Genomic DNA, 17,608 nt, shown 5'->3' on the forward strand with positions numbered 1-17,608 from the left:
CAGATGGTCATTATTATTAATACCTGTAATAAAAGCAAACGAGGGAGACATACACCCCATGTGCTCTTTAATACCCTTCTGGTTCGTAGCCTGGCAGGACTCTCCCTGGGGTGGCTGGTAGCAGGTTGGTGGTAGCAGTGACCAATGGTGCAGTGCAGCAGGGAGAGGGGGATCTCCTCCAGCAAATGCCTCCCCAAAAGCAACGTGGGGCTAAGAGTTTTTCTGTCCACTGTGCTGTTGGCTAAAACTGACTCTGTTTAGGAGGGGCAGGATGTTTTTAATGGCCAGTCCTGTGAGCTGATGTGGGGATTTGCAAATTCGCTTATTGCTGGCAATGAGTTGTCTTTTAGGCAGCATTTCTGGTGATGTGAGAGGCTGTGGTGATATTGGTAACAGGAGGGAAAACCTGCCCATGTGCCACCAGGACAGATCACAGCCTGCACAGCACCTTGTGGCTGTCATCGTGTATATGGGAGTGTATGTACTAACCCATGTAGGAAACACTGAGCACGCAAATAGCTTCAGTATTTATACTTCCATTAAATCAATGTGCCCCCTTGGGTGCTTCATGTGAAGCTTACACAGTGTTCAGTTTTTAGCCTGTTCACTCACACTGCTGAGGGAGCAATGGCAGTACCAGGCACCAGAGAGGGAACTGAAGAGGGGAAAACAGAGGAAATGTTGGTGCTGGGGAATTGCTCAATGTCCTGCAGCAACTAATGGTGAGAAGGGACACCCAGCCACATTGTGACCTGCCCGCTAACAGTGCTCGTGGCAATGCTGCCCATGCTTTCATCCATGGAGGAGGAAACCCCCCTTCTTGTCCTTAGCAAAGAGCTCAGTCTGTAGAATGAAAATCACTTCCCAAAGTATTTTCTTTTGCCAAGTTACCAAACACCAGTTCACCCAGTTACAGTGAGCGCAAAAACAAGGCTGCACAAACACACCATCTTTCAACAGAACTCTATTTTAACTGTGTTGGGAAAGACTGCATCTAAAACTGGGCAAAGAGGAGGATCAAGCCATGTGCTTTACCTAGGAGACAGACAAGGGCACTGCTGAGGCTTGCACGCATTGACTCCATCCTCCAACAGAAAAGCAGAGGTAACTTGGGCTTCCACCTGCATGTTAACAGCTGATAAGAAATAAGGTAAGGAAAGGGCACAGCTTCTCAAGAAGCTGGCAAACAGAAAAGAACCAGGAGATGCTTCTAAGCATTTGCTATGGGCTGCAGGGAGAGGCGAGCGATCAACTGGCGCTCCTCTCGCTTTCTCCATTCTCTATCAGCTTCCTTTTCTTTTCATCCGTTTTCCTCTTGAAGATGCTATCTCTGTAGAACTGAAGCTCTTTGATGCTTTCCCTGATGTCATCCAGTGCTCTGAAAGAGAATTGAGAAGGGTCATCTCCAGCTATATCTTGGTTCTGGCTTAACAGACCCGGCTCTGGCAGGCAGGGATCACACCTCCATTGGAAATCGAAAGAGCCCTTGCAGCCTCAGCTACATGAAGAGCAATAAAAGTCCAGCAGCACTGACAGGAACACACGGCTTATTAGTTTATGGCACCGTGGGACATGGAAGCTCCCGAACGCTAACAGGTTCTCCAGCTTCCTCTATTAAAAGCAATTCAATCTGAGACAAGAGATGGGGGCCCTGGAGACCTGCTCCAGCTCCTGCTTTGTTCTGCTGCACCAGACAGCAAGGTCCATATGAAGCAGTGACCTCGCTGTGCAACAGACACCCACCCACCACTTCAGTGGAGACCACCACAACAGTCATTCCTCCTTTCCTTGTACCTGATCCTCCTCGCCTGCCCAGCATCACTGTGCCAGAGCAGAGGTTCCGTGACTCCTTCCCACTGCCTCTTAGGACAGTCAAAGCTCCAAGCACCAAACAGGACCCTGACACAATGAACTCCTGAAACTGTTCTAATAATCACTTTCCCTACACTAACCAGGCTTCAGACAGGAAAATGGGGAACAGCAGCACCACTGCCTGAAGCAGCGTGCCTGCAACTCAAAAGGAAGCTCCATGTTCTGCTTGGGATGTCCCTGCACGACTCCAGTACAGACAGAAGCAGCAAGCTCACCTGTGAGAAGCCGCCTTCTTTGGTGCAAACTCATATTCTTCTGGATACCAGCGTCTGTAAGTGGGGAAAAAGGGAAATGGGATTCAAAAACACATCAGGTGGTTGCTGTGGGCCTGTTGCCATTGCAAACCCCAGCACGCACCACTTGGAGCAGCTCAGGGCTCATCCTGTGCCCCCACCAGAGAGGAACAGACAACAGGAGGAGAAAGCTGGCAGCAGCCCTCCTGCCCCTTCAGCCTTCAACCTCATCTGAGAAGAGCATCATTAGCACCACATGAACAGGCTTCCCCAGATCATCCCTCACAGGACTGGTTCTTGCAGGGAACACTGACCTGCAAAGTTCTTTGACAGTGCTCACGTCGATGATCCGGTAATGAAGATGCCTCATGAACTGTGGCATGTATTTGTCAAGAAATTTCTTATCTGCGTGAACAGAGTTACCTACAGAGACACAAAACAAGATGTTAGCTCAGCGATGTTGCAAAGCTCCTGCAAATGACAGCTAAGGGGAACGGCTGAGCGAGCTGGGCAGAGATGAGGGGTAGGACAAGCTATTCCCAAGCAGCTTGTTTAGCCCTTTTTCTAGCAAATATGATTGCAAAGGTTTGTCAGCTTTTCCTTGTGGGCTCAGGCATGGTGTAAATACTTAATTCCTCTATAATAATTCAGATTGCTCCTACCATTTCTGTCACACAGGTAAAAGTATCCAAGTATTTACCTGTGTAACAAGTATTTACACAAGCATCACCATTTCTGCTGAAGGAAAATGGGCCCTGGTATTAATTTCACTTAACACCAGTCCCAAGACTGTATGTGAATGGCTGGAACGTTGTGGCAGGACAATGGGAAGATCTGTATTTGATGTCTGGTTCCACCACTGTGAGAAGACTCCTTTGGGTTGCTGCTGGGATTCAATGCTCAGAGATAGCTTTCAGCAGTTAGGCTGCCTGCCTCAATTGCAAGTGTACACAGAAATGTTAATGCACAAAAGAAATGAAACGCAACAATGTGCAACAGCCACTTTAGGGAGCCTGCACTGGTGATGGGAGCCAGCACAATGGGTGATGCCCTGGCTTAGCCCCTCCTTACTGAGCAGGACTTGACCTGCCTTACAGACACCAGCACCACTGTCGCTGTGGGTAAGACAGAACACGTGTACCTGCGAGGGGACAGACGCCCGGTGGGGTCTGCTGCCGCACGAAGGACAGGAACTCGTACTCCGCCTGCTGCAGGGATATCTTACTCTCCTTCACAGCCTTGGTAAGGCCAGACTGCAAAAAAGAGCCAGGTGTCATCAACGGTAAACACATGAAAATCCTCCCAGAAAGTAAAACTCAACAGGAGTTAAGGCGGCTGCAGCATAAGCCTCACAACACTGCCACTGCTGGCGGCTGGGGGCTCTCTGTTCCTGGGGGCTGTCATTTCTGGGGGTGCTTCTCAGTTACTGAGGCGTTACAGAGGCCTCGTGTATCCGCCTGCACCTGGGTGACCCAGGAGTGTCCTGCTCCTCCCTGCCTCAGAAGCAGCACTCACCTGTCCCAGCACAGCACAGAGGTAGAAACCAACACAAAGAATCAGGACCCTGCTCAAGTGTTTACCAAGAGTCCTATAAATCAGAAACATTCCCTCCCCCTTTCCCACCAGTTAAATGTCAAACCTGCTGCACGCGCTCGCAGTGATTTATTTCCATCTGGCTGCACTATATATTTCCACGCCTGTGCCGCAAAACTCTACTTGACAGATCCAAGTGGTGGTTAAAAAATTCATTATGTGGCTGCATTTTCATCTATATTCTAATTGCTTCGCTTTTCTTAGGCAATTAAAAGTAAGTAGCTCCTGAGGAGCAGCGGCTGCGTGCGCTGCCGTCTCCAGCCCACTCCTGAAGCACGGCCGAGCTCCAGTCCTCCGCTGGGGAAGGGGAAACGCACCCAGCACGGTAAATTAATATTCCTTTTCCAAACTCCTGCTAATCCTCCCCGGGGAGAGCAATGTGCCAGAGGGAGGGGGACTTACAGCATCCTCAGACTTCAGCCTTAATTGAAAAGTAACTTGAATTTCAATTCTCTATCAGGGATTGGAAAATCCGCTCGCTTTCTTGCTGCTGGCAAGGAGGAGGCTTTCCTCGGTGGCTGGAAGAACTAATAAGAATAATCCCTTGCTGCTGAAGTTCAGCTTTCAGTGAAAACCTGACAGTGCTGAGGGGTCAGGCAGAAACAACAACCCCCCTCTTCACAGCACATCGACCTCTTTTATCCTGCAGGTACCTGAATCTGCACCAAGGAATGTGCATTCTGTCGGCTCTGGGCTACTCTACACCCATCCCGTGCCTGTTTGCAGCTGGGACTGCAGCAACACCTTCCCCTTCCCCACTGGAATGGTTTTGCTTTATTCTGTGCAGCACAGAACAGGCTTCACCCAGAGGAGCTGCAGAGTCGCCTGTCTCACCCTGCCTGCAGCTCCCCTGTGAGCTGCTGCTCCGGCCGCTGCAGCCCACACAGCATCTCCCACACTGTTCTAACTGATCCAAAACCAGGCTAAGAGGCAAGGGCCACTTCAAGGCCATCGTGCGGCTGAGACACTGGATGAGGTTCTGGGATGCAATCTGCAGCTGCACGTGAGACCTTGGACAACGCAGTACCCATCAGCTCCGCAGCACAAACGAGGGGTGATACTTACTGTCTGCTGTTCGTTATCCCCTGACTGCAAACTGCCCAGCACAGCTTTTTAGGTGGCTGTACCCCAGCTCCTCATCCTGAAGGCCACATCACTCCCACCGCGGCAGAGAGAGGGGAATTACAGCGTAAGAGGGTTACCTTGCCGTGGTGCTCCTTGCACCAGTCGGACATGCTCTCCAGCAGCTCGTCGGGCTGATTGATGATGAGGTTCGGGCCCTGGCAGGAGCAGAACACCACAAAGGTAACACCCCCGGGCCTGCAACCGGGCGGTCTGCACCCGGAGAGGGCCCGGCGGAGGAGCGGCCGTTCTGAGGGCGTGAAGCGGCGGCTCAGCCCTGCCCAGGGCCGGGGCCGCCCCACGCCGTTATCATCCCCCAGCACCGCCGGGAGCCGGCAGGGCTGTGCCGGCCGCAGGGCCGCTCACCTCGGCCAGCACGTTGAGGTCGCAGTCGGTGATGAGGCAGGCCATCTCCAGGATCTGGTCCTTCTCCACGTCCAGGCCCGTCATCTGCCACAGAGCGCAGCGGCCCCGTCAGCGCGGCCGCGGCTCCCCTGTCCCCCCCGCCGCCTCCCTCCCCGTGCTGCCCGCACCTCCAGGTCCACCCACACCATGCGCTGGCCCATGTGGCCGCCGGCCATGGCCGCCGCCCGCCGCCGGCCCCGCCACAGCCGCCAGCCGCAGCTCCGCAGGCCGGCGCGGCTGCCGCCCAGCATCGCCGCCAGGCCGCAAAGCGCCGCCGCCGAACTACAGCTCCCGGCAGGCCCCGCGGCGCCGCGACCCGCGGGCAGGCGGGGGGCGGGCGCGGGGGATGCTGGGAGTTGTAGTCGTGGGGGCATCAGGAGTGAGGCTGCGCCGAGCTGGACCGCGGCCTCCCCCCCCCCGCTAGCGGTAGAGGAGGCTCCGAGGGAAGGGAAAGCACAGTTGGCACACGGGGGGTTTCCAGGGAGAATTTAATGCTTTTCTCTGAGACACTCGAGGGTTCTGCACCGGTGACACCATCAGAGATATTAAAGACACCAGGAAACAGACGTGGCGCCTTCCCATGGAACACAAATGGCATTGGCAGCTTCTCCATCACACCCGCAAACGGCTGTGCCTGCTCCAGACCACTGGTTCCCCCATAAAAAACCCTGAGGTACAATTAATACGTTCAAAGTGGAGGTGCCGGTTTCGGGACTTGTACAAACAGTAAAAGGTAACACTGTCGGGTTGTGTGGGGGGGGTTCCACACATACACTTGCTACAAAAGGGGTTGCACTTTCTGTGCCATGGAGTCCATGAGAGCCCCCTCCGAGGGGCTAATGCCGCGCCGGGTGCCACCTGGGCTCTCTCCGGTAGTCGTGGCTCCAGCTATCCCGGTGCCGGTTGTCGTAGGCAGGCTCCTCTCTGCCGGTGCGGTAGCGGTGCTCGTGCTCGTGGTCACGCTCCCTGAAGCGGGGCTGTTCGCGGCTGCTGTGCCGCCCGTCGGGGTGGTAGGGGTGGGTGCCCAGCCGGCCCTTGCGCAGCAGCTCTGGGTGCCGTGGCAGCGGGCAGCCCAGTGTGGGGTGGTAGCTGTGCGCAGGGGGCTGGTAGCCGGGAGGGCTGAAGCCGGGCTGCTCGTACTTGCCCCCGAAGTGAGGCTGCTGCCACAGGGCACTGTTCAGCTGTGGGGAGAAGAGGAAAAAGGTCAGTGGGTTTGGTGCTCTTGCTTGAGCCATTCTGTGGTGGAGAAACCGGCCTTCATCCCACTCTAAATACAAGGGAATTGAAGGGCTTTGGCTCCGAAACAGAGCTAAACACTACCTTAGAGCAGCTGTTACTGGCTGCTTCCACTACAGCAACACTCTTAAACTTCAACACCCCCCCCATGTCACCCATCTCGGCAGCAGGAAACATAATTCCATCTTACCCCCCCCAAACCTCATTCCCACAACCTCTCAGGGTCATTATAGGAAACAAATGCTCAAAAGCAGAGACAACACCATCGTGCATCACTTGCCAGCTACAGCCACCATTAGGACAAGTGGAGAGCATACCATCGCCTTCCTCTGGAGGTTGTCAGCCGGCGGCAGAGACCGCTGCGTTGATGGTAACCCCGCTGGTACCATGCCATCAGGACTCCTGTCATATCTGCAGGAGAAGAGAAACACGAGGAATGTCAGCCTTAAACACAAGACTACAGGAGTCCTGGGGACACTGGCATCACAGCTGTGTTTTGCTATTGGAAACTAAACACCGGGACCCATACCTGGTGCCGGCGGATACTGAGTGCGGCACACCCGAGGGGCTGGGGCCAGTGGTGCCGTGTGGGGAACAAGACTCCTGAGCTGCGTGGCTGCTCCCTGCAGAGAAACAAACGTTCTGAGACCGGGAAACACGTTGGGAGCACTTGGGGAAGAAGTGAACGTGCGAGATGCTTTTCCCCCAGGCTTCATTAGCTCTTAAGGCTCACCAGTGACCTGCAAAAGCACACAGCCCAGCAGGACAACGGCTGTCCTGCCCACCAGGCAGGGTACCATTGGATGCTGTCCGCAGGGGGATGCAGACAGAGTTTTGCTTCCGCCTTCCCTTGTCCCCCATCGCCGGTACCTGCTCGGAACTGGATCTTGATGGGCCGCCCGTACAACTTGATCCCGTTTAACAAGTTGAGCCCGTACGGGACTGATTCCTCGTGCTTGAAGTTCACGAACGCGAACTGCTTGGGCCGCCCATCCCGGTCCTTGGGGATCTTCACCTTAATCACGGGGCCCGCCTGCAACCGACCAGCACACGCGTTACACCCCAGGTGTGTCCTGCGGCGGCCGCCGTCCCGGGGCTGCTCCCGGTGCTCCGGTACCTGGTGGAACAGCTCGAAGATGAGCTCCTCGGTGACGCGCGGGTCCAGGTTCCCCACGAACAGCGTCCGGTCCAGCTCGGCCGCAGCGCCCATGGCCGCGCACGGGAGCGCGCGCTCTGCGGCACCGCCCGCCTGACGTCAGCGCGGCGCGTGCGTCGCCACGCCCCTTCCGTAGGCGTGGCCGGGACCGGAGGCCGGGACCGGGCACCAACGGCCGGTACCCAGCTCCGTGCTCGGCCGGTACCCAGCGCCGTGCTCGGTCGGCGGTTGTCGCAGTGAATCCGGGTTCTCGCCGCAGCCCGGTGCGCTTGGCACCGACCGCGGCCGCAGCAGGGCACGGCCGCTGCGTTCGTCCGGTAGAACCGGCACCGAGGTTTGACCGGCCCGGTCGGCTGTGTGCGGGGGACCCGGGATCCCCGCCGGGGTGCGGGGTGGCCGCCCCTGGGGCTCCTGCCCCTTGTCTCCCATGGGTGCCGCTGCAGGCGCCCCCCGGGCCGGACCCCCCATGTGCCATGGCCAGCTCGGAGGGCAGGTGTCACGGAAGGGGTGTCTCTGGGTCCCTGGTTAGACCGGGCAGCCTCTCCCGGCTGTTTCAGGCCTCCCTGTGCCTCCTCCAACGGCTCTTCCAGTGCCAGCTATCCCAGAGCTGCCTCGGAAGGTGCGGGATGTAAACCCAGGGCATTTCCCATCTGGATAAAGTTTGGCAGGGGACACTGAGCCTTCATCTCCCATTCGGTTGTGCTGCGTTACGGCGGATCCTGTTTTCTTTGTTAATGAGGTGCTGTTCATTCTCTTCACTCCATTACTTGCTGCCGCACCTAGGATTTATATTCATCTGCTTTAATCGTGTGCGCCTGGTTAGATCCTCACCACTTACTCGTTCAGAAAGGGAATGATTACCTCGCGCTGCCAGGGCTCCCACTTTGCCTTAATTTCCCTGGAGCCTCATTTACTTCCCTCTGCTTTCTTCCCTTCCTGCGTTCTGGGTCCCACTGGGCTCACTGGGAGTATGTGCCATGTTCACAGCACCACCAGCTCGCTCCATGCAGCGGGTACCCTGTGGCCAGGCCAGGCCCATCTGCAGCCAACCTCGACCTGCAGCAGGTACTGATGGCTCAGGTATTGCACAGCGCATCCCAGACCCAAGAAACCACGAGGTTAGGAAGCAGGGAACTGTTTTTCCCTTCTTGTGTTACTGGTTTGGGCTCTTTTTGCTCTTCAAAGCAGCAAAATGGAAAACCAAAAGGTTTTTTGCTTTGGGGGGCAAACCACACTTCTTCAGTGCCTGTTTTCCCCCCAAATCCACAGGCACTCATGAGATTTCAGCCACTTCTGCTTTCTGTTTGCAGCATTGGAAGAGACACTGGGTGTTTTACTCCTCCTGTGTCCCTGTGTCCATAGCCTGACATGGTGGTCCAGGACACATCAATGTGCCTGCAAACAAGCACCACATCACTTCAGCCGTGGAGCATCTGAGGCTGCACAGAGAGGGAGTAGAGCAGCCAAAACCAGCACCTGTGGCTGGTACTGAACACACTGGGCTTGGGCCATGATCTTGCTTCACTGCTACAACTGTGTGCTCAGACAGGGCACACACAGCAGCAGAACAGCACAGGGCTCTTGGCCGGGAGAGCTGTTCAGCACCTCCTCAGGCTGTGACAGAAGGGGAATTGCAGCTACAAACTTCCCTGTGAAGGGAATCGTTGTGCTTTGAAGCAGACCATAAAAACACGGTGATACCCATGTTGGAACAGTTAAACAGCAACTAAAGGCAGCAGCGTGTTCCAGGGAGCGTGGCAGCAGCTGCTGAATTCCTGCCTCTGCAGCACCCCTGGCAGGCACAGTGGGGCTTTATGGCCCCCAGAAGCAGCAGCTTCTCTCCAGCATTAACTATTACATCCAGAGGTAAGCAGTGAGTGGGGCAGCCTCTGAGCCACCACTGGTGTCCAGCTCCATGTCTTGGAGCTGGGCAACAAGGTTGTTCCCAGTGCTTGTGGCAGTGCTGAAAACGAGCACCACTGTCTCCAGGGAGGGTTTAGTGGAGGGGTTCTAATCAGGTTCTTGTCAACAGGCTGAAAGGCAGGGGGTGGAGAGGAAGGCAAGTGCCACTGATCCCTGTGCACTTTGTACAGCATCTGGGGAATGTGACTCATTCCAACCTTCCGTTTCACACTCCCTCACTGCTGCCATAAGGCAGTGACAGGACTTGGCCTGTGTATTGGGTGGGAAAATGTCTCACTTCCATATTCACTCTTGAACCAAAACTACCCCAAAAGAAAGTGGGTATGAGCAAGGGAGGAGCTTCAGCCACCAATCCCACACTGCCCCTAAGAGCTGCTGCAGGTTGAGGCATGTGGAGTGCACTGAGACAAAGTCTTACTGAAAATGCCTTGGCTCGAGTGTCTCTAAGCTGAATCCCCGCAGGTCTGGCTGTCTGCAATGGCAGCAGAGCTGCTGTGTGTGGCCAGCAGGGCTGCAAACAGAGGAGGTTGCTTTGGGAAGAGCATCCTTGCCATGCACCAACCCTCTGAGCCCCATCCCTGCAGCTCTGCCAGTGCCCAGCGGGTCAAGACTGCTGTGGCCACAGCATTGTCCCCAGCACTTGTTACACCCAGAAGGATGGGCAGGCACCCCTGGTCCTGCGGGAGCTGGGGCCTGTCTGGGTGCACCATGTGATGCTCCCCTTGACAGCACCCATTCTCCCCCTGCATTTCAGCAGGCACATGGGATGTGCCAAGAAACCAGAAATGGGTCTGGGTTTGGACAAGTTCCCAGCACAAATCTCATCCCACAACACCACCGGAGCACTCATGAGTTTATTTGCTGTCAGGTAAAGGGATGGGTTTCATGGGCAAGGATTTAGGAGCCGGGGCACACCGCTGCCTCCCCTGCCAGAGCCCATGTGCTATGCAGTGGTGGAGGCACGCCGGCGTGCCATGAGGGTCAGCATGCCTCTGCAGTCCGTGCGGGCATCACTGAGCACATACGGCTGCACCTCGCTGAGCTTCACATCAAAGCCAGCGCCCTCCACAGCCTCCTCCACCATGCTGCTCTCCAGGTAGAGGCACGAGAAGACCTGCTTGTTGAAGGCGTAGAAGGTTTCCTGGAGGACTGTCACCAGCACCAAGTGCCCCCCTGGCTTCACCAGGGTGCTGATGTTCCTCAGGGCACTGCGGAACGTGGCCAGGTCCTTGCAGGCTGCCTCCAGGCAGAGGGTGGACACGATGCAGTCAGCGGGAGGCAGGGACACGGGGGCTGTGGGGTTGGCTTTGGTCACGTCGCACTTGAGAACTTGCTTCACCTTCTTCCTCACTTTCTCCTCTTTCTCAGCCCACTTCTCCCTGGCAAGTCAATAAACAGACAGACAGAGGCTCATGATGAGGTTATTCAGCACCTTCATGTGCTCCGTGGCCGGTGGCAGCCAGCCTCACCTGTCCCCTTCCAGCTCACACACGTATTTCACCACCGGGCTCCAGTCGAAGGCTCCCGGTTCATTCCTGAGCCACTTCTCCAGCTCCTGGCGGTTTCGGTCTGTGTAGTCCAAGGAGATGATCTCCTGGAAGCGCTCACAGGCAGACAGAAGCTGGTAGATGGTGGGGCCGCAGCCGACATCTATCAGGGTATGGCCACTGAGCTCATCTGGTGTGGGGGAGGGAAAAGCCATCCCGGTGAGGCTGTGCCCCGGGACAGCAACATCCAGCCAGATATCCCTGCTCTATAATGCACTATACTGTATGTAATACACGGTATGTGTGCATGTTTATATACATATCTAACCACTCGCTGTGCGGGGCACACACCCAGCAGCCTCCAGCCCTGCAAATGGCGCTGGCTGCGGCTGTCCAGCTCCAGGAAGTGTGTGGGATACTCACCCAGGGCAAACACATTGAAGAGGCTCCTGAGGCTCTGTGTGAGCAGCGTGTTTGGCTGCCCCTGCACACTGCTCAGGCTGTAGAACTCCCGCAGATACTCCTGCGGGTCGAAGCTCTGCTGGTAGAACTGCGCATCCGTGAATGCAGCCGGAGCGTCCATCCCTCCGGAGCGAGCTCCGTGCTCACTGCTCCTGCCGCACGCAGCACAGCCCTTGTGTACTTTCGGTTTCCCCCCCCCCCCCCCCGCCTGTGTCCTCTGCTCCGGACACGCTCCCATGCCCGAGCAGGGCCCTCTCCCACACTGCATTGCTGCACTCAGCTCCACCCTGCCTGGATTCCCTGTGGACGCCTCCGTTATTAGCAGCACTCCCTGGGATCACATTCCCACCCTGTTTGTACAGTAACCGACGGCAGTGAAGCAGTGTGAGCCATCACCGGCGCTCACAGCCCCACGGCTCCGTGACCATCAGCCCGTCCAGCACCTCTGCTCCTCAATTGCAGATTGAAGCTGGCGTGTTTGGTAATAGGATGTGCAAGGAAGTTTTAAGGCCGTTAGATGCCCTGGCGTGAAGGAGAGCTCGCTGCCAGCCCATGGGAAGTGCCTGCTGACGTTCCCGATCTGGTTCAGTTTGTTGCTTTCATTTTTACCACCTTTTCCTTGGAAAACCGAAGCTTCTCTCCCCGTCCCCAGTAACCAGCACGTTCCCAGCCTTGCTGGCCGGGCTTTGCCTCCAGCGCTGGCCGCAGACCCTACCCCTGCCTGCGCCAGGCCCCGGCAGCCCCACGCCGTGTCCCGGTGGCACGGAAGGGACCCGGTGGTAGCGGCTCCTTCGCCGTCCTCACCACGAAGAGGCAGCAGAGTCCCACGCTTCTCGTCCTCTGCCCACTGCACAGCAATGATCAAACAGTTCTAGGCTCATTACCGACCAAACCTATGGGCTTGGCCTTTGGGTTTTCTAAAGAGCCGCATTAGGAGTGACTGGCAGAGGAGCCGCCGCCGCATCCCCAAATAAGCGCTATTTTAGACCCCAAAGTGACATTGTTTTACAAACCCTGCTCACCACACCGCATGCACTGCCAGGCCTGCCTATGCAGAACATGCTGAGGATGATGACAAGAAGCGTGGAAAGGATGTGAGCTCGAAAGATAAGCACATTGAAAATGTTTTCTCCTGAGAGCAAAGTGCTCCCTGTTACTCCACTGACAAGACCCCAGCTAAAAGCCACGGACCCCATGAGAGCACCCTGGCCACAGGAAGCAGACCTGGGCTGTGTTTACCATGGGACATCAGCCCCTGAAGCAGACACGGGCACTCCCAGCCTTGCTGCTGGAAGCCCTAAGATAAACCCCATTGATGCCGGTGGTTTTCTCCCTGCTGCCTGCACCTCAGCATAGCAAAGGGACCAGGAGGAGGAGAGGAGAGCTCAAGGAAGCTGCACACCATACCCAGGCTCACATCCTGCCTGTCACACAAGCCAGGCTGCGAGGGGATGCTCTCCTGAAAGGGAAGGTGCCAGCAGCGAAGTGATACTAAAAATCAGATACTAAACCCCAGAGATGCTTCAGTCTGTGCCCCTGGGAAGTGCTAGCGATGGGAATGAGCCCCAGGGCCACCCCAGAGCAGGTCCCTGTTCTCAATCCTCCTGGCATAGTTCTATTTTCCCTTGGCTCACTCTCTTCTCCCTCCCAGCTCAGCAGCGCTGGAGGCTCCATCCAACCATTCCCAGGGAACCTGCCCAGGGCCTGAGCCCCAGAGCCAAGCCTAACCGCAGATGCCTGTTCCAGCCTCTGGATTGATGACTTCTTAAGCTGAGCTGAGGTGTGTGGAAGCAGCGTAGCCCTGTGGCTGCCTGCTATGGGGGGCTCCTGCTTGTCTCCAGTGCTGTTTGCCAGTTTCAGCCCCTAGAGCCTGTTTCATTCATTGAGGGACATGATTTGGGGCTGTAAACTGCCAGCACCCGGAGCAGCTTGGGGTGTTTGTGAGCATCTCATGGCCCCACTCCGCATGCCCAGCTCCTGGCAGTGGGATGCAGATCCTTACTCCATGGCCCCCTGGACCATTCTGCTGCTGGTGCTTCCACCTCCATTGAAACACCAGCTCCAGGTGCCTGATTTCCACACACCCCCCCCCCCCGTACTTTTATTTCTATCAGTGTGATTAGAGCTCCGCAGGCTCCATTGTCATCTCCACCTAAGTGCTCCTCTGATGGATACAAACAGCATTCCGGTATTCACGCTGCGGAACGCACTGCTCCGCTTGCAGCCGTGGGTAACACAACATCTGCCATTGCAGGGAGCAAAAACCATGCACAGAAAGGAGAAGTGCCTGCAGAAAGGTGCCGAGGGCAGGGGAGGAGCAAAGCCCTCCCTGATGAGATAGGGCTGTGTCCCATCAGCCTAAGGAGCAGCACCTTGGCCTCATCCCATCACCTGTGAGCAGCATCCAGGGAAGTTATAAAGGGCAGGGGGAGGTCTCAGCAGTTGCAGCATCTCATAGTAGTTGAGGTTTGGGCTTTGGTAGTGTCTGCTGTGAGAGAAAAGCTTGTTTCCATGCTTGAGACCTCATCTGAAAGCAGCAGGCTTGTGTCTCAGAGTGGGATCTCCACCTGGGACCTGGCTTTAAGCCTTAGTAGCCCCAGAGCTCATCCCAGCCTTTGCAGCAGCATCAGAGCCGTGCAGCATACTCCAGCCCATCCCTGCACCCTTCCCATCCTCCTGCTGAGCCCACATCCCAGGACAGAGGTAAGTGAAGCAGCAGGAATATCGGGAGGCACAGTGGAGCTGGTGTGCTGGAATGGTGCTCAGAGGGTGGGAGCAGAAGCGTCCTCTGGTTTATGTGCTTTTTACTGGTCTGAGCTTTGGATGCTCCTCTCCTTCATGTTTGCAGGGGTGTGTGTAAAGAAAGCACCCGAAAAGCAAATACTTCCAGGCTCAGGTACTTGATGGAGAAAGGAGCAACAGTTTTCCATTGGCAATACCGGTTGTTTGAGGGAGGTGGAGACAGTTGTGCTTCTTCAGGATAAAATGTGCTTGGTTTCTGAAATGTAGCAGCCTCTCCAGGGCTTTTGCAGGCTCCACAGCTTTCTCTTGCAAGCATCATTAGGATTCCAAGGGTGGAAGCTTCTGGGCTGGTTGTAATGCCTTGAGTCCTGGTGGGGTGGGTTGAAGTGCAGTGGTTGGTTGGTTGCTTTGGTGGTTGTGGAGAACACTTTCAGGTGTTCCTGTATTTCACTTGGTCAAAAGCATTGCACTTGGAATTTCCCCATTGGACCTGGAGGAATAACGCCCTGGTGCTGTGCCTTTCCCTGTGCCACTTCCTCCTGGGGCAGACGCAAGCACTGGTGCTGCCTGATTGTCTCTGTTGTGTGGGCATTGATGTGATTTAGTTATGTTCTAAGTCCTTGAGGAAGGAGCAGGCTGCTGGGGTCCTGCCCGCTCTCACCCCATGGCTTTGCTCCCAAAGCAGCTTCAGTGGGAGCAGTGCTGGGAATCAGATCCATGCAGAGGATCCCAAACAAAAGGTTCATGTTCCTGGTGCTCTTCTCCCTTTGCTCCCCTTTCTTTTCTCCTGCTCTTCAATGGAGATTTACACCACTCTTTTCCTGGCTTCCATCTCACTGTGCTGCAGCAAGGAACTGGCAATTAGCTGTTACAAGGCTGTTTTACAGTCCTGTGGAAACCCTTTCCATCCGCTTTGTTTCGGTTGGGTATATCTTTTATTCCTAGTTTTTGGGAGTGTAAAACTTTACAGCATTTGCTGCAAACCTTCATACTTCACTTTGTGGTTTATTGCTCCCTCTGCAGATATATCTTACTCATAAATAAGGTTTTCATCTCTACAGTACTAGGGTAGGATCTGCAATGCCTCTGAGCAGTTGCATTAATGGGACCTTGCCTAGAATTCACGTTGTGATTCATCTCCAGCCTCAGCCTTCCCTTTGCCTGACAGCACAGAGCTCTGCAGAAGGGCTGGGGGTGGCAGCAGGATGCTCGGCTGGGTTATTCATACCCCAGCTGGCAAATAAACCCCTTTGGCATGGGGGGATGTGGAAGGTGGCTGCAGCAAGTGGGGTGCTGGCTGGGTGTGTGCCCCGGGGCTGCTTGGGGTGCTGGAGCCTGTTGGGCTGGTGCAGGAGCTCCTCCAGTGCATGTCTGAGGGAGAAGGCACCATGGTGCAGGGTGACACGTTCCTTCACTCCTCAGGTAGCAGTAGAGCTGATGGGGCAGAGGTTCCTTTGGGTTCAGTGCTGGTGTCGTGTGACTGCCCTGAGCTCTTTGATGGCAATGCTATGAGTAGCTCTAGTTTAGGCTACAGAAGCTTGCAGAGATGTGCTGTGCTCGACACCCTGAATGTGGCTGATGTTGGCTCAGATGCCCAAGCATCAAGTGGGCATCAGTGCCTTTATCCTTTAGAAGTGAGCCAACATCCATGGTGAGGAAGGAGAGACAAATGGGGATCTCCTGCATCACTGATTCTGTCTGTGTGTAGAGGAAGGGGATGAGGTTCTTGGCTTCCAGGCGTTCGTTGTGGGTCCAAGGGGAGGGCAGACACTGGTCCCTAATGCAGACCCAGAGCAGCTGCTGTTTTTCCAGCACTGTCATGACACAAAGGATTGGGAAAGGTGTGGGATATTAATTGCAGCTTTCAGCCCCCTGCATGCTACATGGTAATTTCATCGCATTACGGTGATAGTGGTTTAAAACCCGCCCTCCTCCCGGCCCCTTTTAACAAAACACTTCTTGCTTCGCAAAAACACATTTAGGGCCAATTTGTTTGGTGTCCAGAATGGCAGCAATTAATGGAGTGCTGTGCTTTGGGGATAAATGGAGAGACACTGGCAGCAGCGTGACCTCTGCCAAAGGGATGGAACCAGGCGGGGAGGTTGTTGTGGCTCAGTGGCATGGGGTGCTGCATGGCACTGAGCTCAGGGTGCCTTTTATTGTACCTTTGAGCATCCCACCACTGCCCTGCTGAAAGCTCCTAAGTGCATTGGATGCATGAGTTCATCCCCACCAGCCAGGCACAGTGCTCCCCTTGGTGCCCATGCATGGCAGCACCCACAGCAGGGACCATGGCAGGCATCCCATTAGCGATGCTTTATGGGAGCATTTGCCGGTGCCGGTACCTGCTGCCACGGCTCCAAATGTCAGTGCCGGGTGCGGGGAGGCGCGTGGTGGGAACATGTGGGATGTGAGCATCTCTGGGGCCCCACTAATTCACAGGCTATAAATCAATGGCAGGAAGTGGGACAAAGTCCTGTTCTGGGTGCAGGTGACTGAGATATTCCCTCTTGGCAGGTGGAGGCAGGCAGGGAGACCTGTCAGCATCAGGCTGCCTTTGATTTTACTGTCTGAGCCAGCCTTAAAGGTATCCTGTGTTCGGTGCTGGCTTTGCTCTTGTTCAGGGGTTTGGAAACAGTGGCAAGTCTCACTTAAAATAATGAGCAGCTCTAATTGCACGAGGCTGCCTGTTCTCAACACGGGCGTCTTGCATCTTCCTCATAAAGGAACCAAAGGTTTCCTTCACTTGGAGATGGGCGATGGTTGGAGCTGGTGGCATAAACCCAGCTGCACCCACACAGACCTGGTCTCTCTCTTTCACAGCAGACGTGGGGTGGGAGCTCTTCCTCAGCCCACTCCCCTCATTCTATAGCATCCCAGCTGCCTCCCAGGAGCAGGGTCAGTGCTGTGCAGGAGGGATGGTGAAAGGGTGCTCTGGTAAGGTATGGAGCCAAAATCACTGGGGAAAGGGACAAATACAGGAGGGACACTTTATTAAGCAAGGTGTGTAGCAAGCTGTTACCTGGAGCTCACTTTTGGTTGTGTCTGTGAACCTGTAGCCGGCTCGGAGGGAGCCGTGGATGATTGGAGCTGTGCTGGTGGGAGGCAGGGAGCGTTGGGCACTCTCCAGCTCTGCCTCTAGGAAGCACTCTGACCTCAGGGAATCACTGCCGCTCTTCCCAAAACAGGGAATGTCGCTCCCAGTGCATGCGCAGCTCCGGTAGCGGTTGCAAAGCACTCTCTTGGTCACCCTTGGCGAGGGGGTGATGGATGCTCCCCGTTATGGAATAGCCCCCACTCAGCAGTTCATGATCCAGTCAAGGGAGAAGATGCTGGGAGATGGCCCTGCTCTGTCCCAGAGCAGGAAATCCTTTCCT

At 55.6% G+C, this 17,608-nt stretch overlaps 3 protein-coding genes across 3 annotated transcripts; all 3 read right to left on the reverse strand.

Annotated features, from left to right (window-relative positions):
- Positions 1-859: 859 nt before the first annotated feature.
- Positions 860-5,496, reverse strand: REXO2 (RNA exonuclease 2). The gene is made up of 7 exons (XM_034069519.1): positions 5,354-5,496; positions 5,187-5,270; positions 4,901-4,978; positions 3,247-3,358; positions 2,420-2,528; positions 2,088-2,141; positions 860-1,378 (listed from the first exon to the last, which is right to left on the reverse strand). Exons 1-7 carry the CDS (start codon positions 5,474-5,476, stop codon positions 1,249-1,251), a joined length of 690 nt encoding a protein of 229 aa, XP_033925410.1. The 5' UTR covers positions 5,477-5,496; the 3' UTR covers positions 860-1,248.
- Positions 5,497-5,696: 200 nt separating this feature from the next.
- On the reverse strand, positions 5,697-7,709 carry RBM7 (RNA binding motif protein 7). Its single transcript, XM_005143537.3, has 5 exons — positions 7,579-7,709; positions 7,332-7,494; positions 6,991-7,084; positions 6,779-6,872; positions 5,697-6,406 (listed from the first exon to the last, which is right to left on the reverse strand). The coding sequence occupies exons 1-5, from the start codon at positions 7,669-7,671 to the stop codon at positions 6,062-6,064; spliced, it is 789 nt and encodes a 262-aa protein (XP_005143594.2). The 5' UTR covers positions 7,672-7,709; the 3' UTR covers positions 5,697-6,061.
- Positions 7,710-10,378: 2,669 nt separating this feature from the next.
- On the reverse strand, positions 10,379-11,661 carry NNMT (nicotinamide N-methyltransferase). Its single transcript, XM_005143538.3, has 3 exons — positions 11,451-11,661; positions 11,010-11,217; positions 10,379-10,919 (listed from the first exon to the last, which is right to left on the reverse strand). The coding sequence occupies exons 1-3, from the start codon at positions 11,608-11,610 to the stop codon at positions 10,484-10,486; spliced, it is 804 nt and encodes a 267-aa protein (XP_005143595.2). The 5' UTR covers positions 11,611-11,661; the 3' UTR covers positions 10,379-10,483.
- Positions 11,662-17,608: the final 5,947 nt, after the last annotated feature.

The sequence above is a fragment of the Melopsittacus undulatus genome, chromosome 15 (assembly GCF_012275295.1).
Source record: "Melopsittacus undulatus isolate bMelUnd1 chromosome 15, bMelUnd1.mat.Z, whole genome shotgun sequence".
NCBI classification, from domain to species: Eukaryota; Metazoa; Chordata; class Aves; order Psittaciformes; family Psittaculidae; genus Melopsittacus; species Melopsittacus undulatus.

What these genes read in the sequence shown, in the direction of transcription:
- RBM7 (XM_005143537.3), bottom strand. Translation starts at nt 7,671, where the DNA reads ATGGGCGCTGCGGCCGAGCTGGACCGGACGCTGTTCGTGGGGAACCTG. An exon ending in TCTTCGAGCTGTTCCACCAG is followed by an intron (nt 7,495 to 7,578) that starts GTACCGGAGCAC and finishes GGTCGGTTGCAG; the next exon opens with GCGGGCCCCGTGATTAAGGT. An exon ending in TCAGTATCCGCCGGCACCAG is followed by an intron (nt 6,873 to 6,990) that starts GTATGGGTCCCG and finishes CTTCTCCTGCAG; the next exon opens with ATATGACAGGAGTCCTGATG.
- NNMT (XM_005143538.3), bottom strand. Translation starts at nt 11,610, where the DNA reads ATGGACGCTCCGGCTGCATTCACGGATGCGCAGTTCTACCAGCAGAGC. An exon ending in CTTCAATGTGTTTGCCCTGG is followed by an intron (nt 11,218 to 11,450) that starts GTGAGTATCCCA and finishes CCCCCACACCAG; the next exon opens with ATGAGCTCAGTGGCCATACC. An exon ending in TGTGAGCTGGAAGGGGACAG is followed by an intron (nt 10,920 to 11,009) that starts GTGAGGCTGGCT and finishes TTGACTTGCCAG; the next exon opens with GGAGAAGTGGGCTGAGAAAG.
- REXO2 (XM_034069519.1), bottom strand. Translation starts at nt 5,476, where the DNA reads ATGCTGGGCGGCAGCCGCGCCGGCCTGCGGAGCTGCGGCTGGCGGCTG. An exon ending in GCAAGGAGCACCACGGCAAG is followed by an intron (nt 3,359 to 4,900) that starts GTAACCCTCTTA and finishes TCTTTTTTGCAG; the next exon opens with TCTGGCCTTACCAAGGCTGT. An exon ending in AAGAAGGCGGCTTCTCACAG is followed by an intron (nt 1,379 to 2,087) that starts GTGAGCTTGCTG and finishes ATTCTCTTTCAG; the next exon opens with AGCACTGGATGACATCAGGG.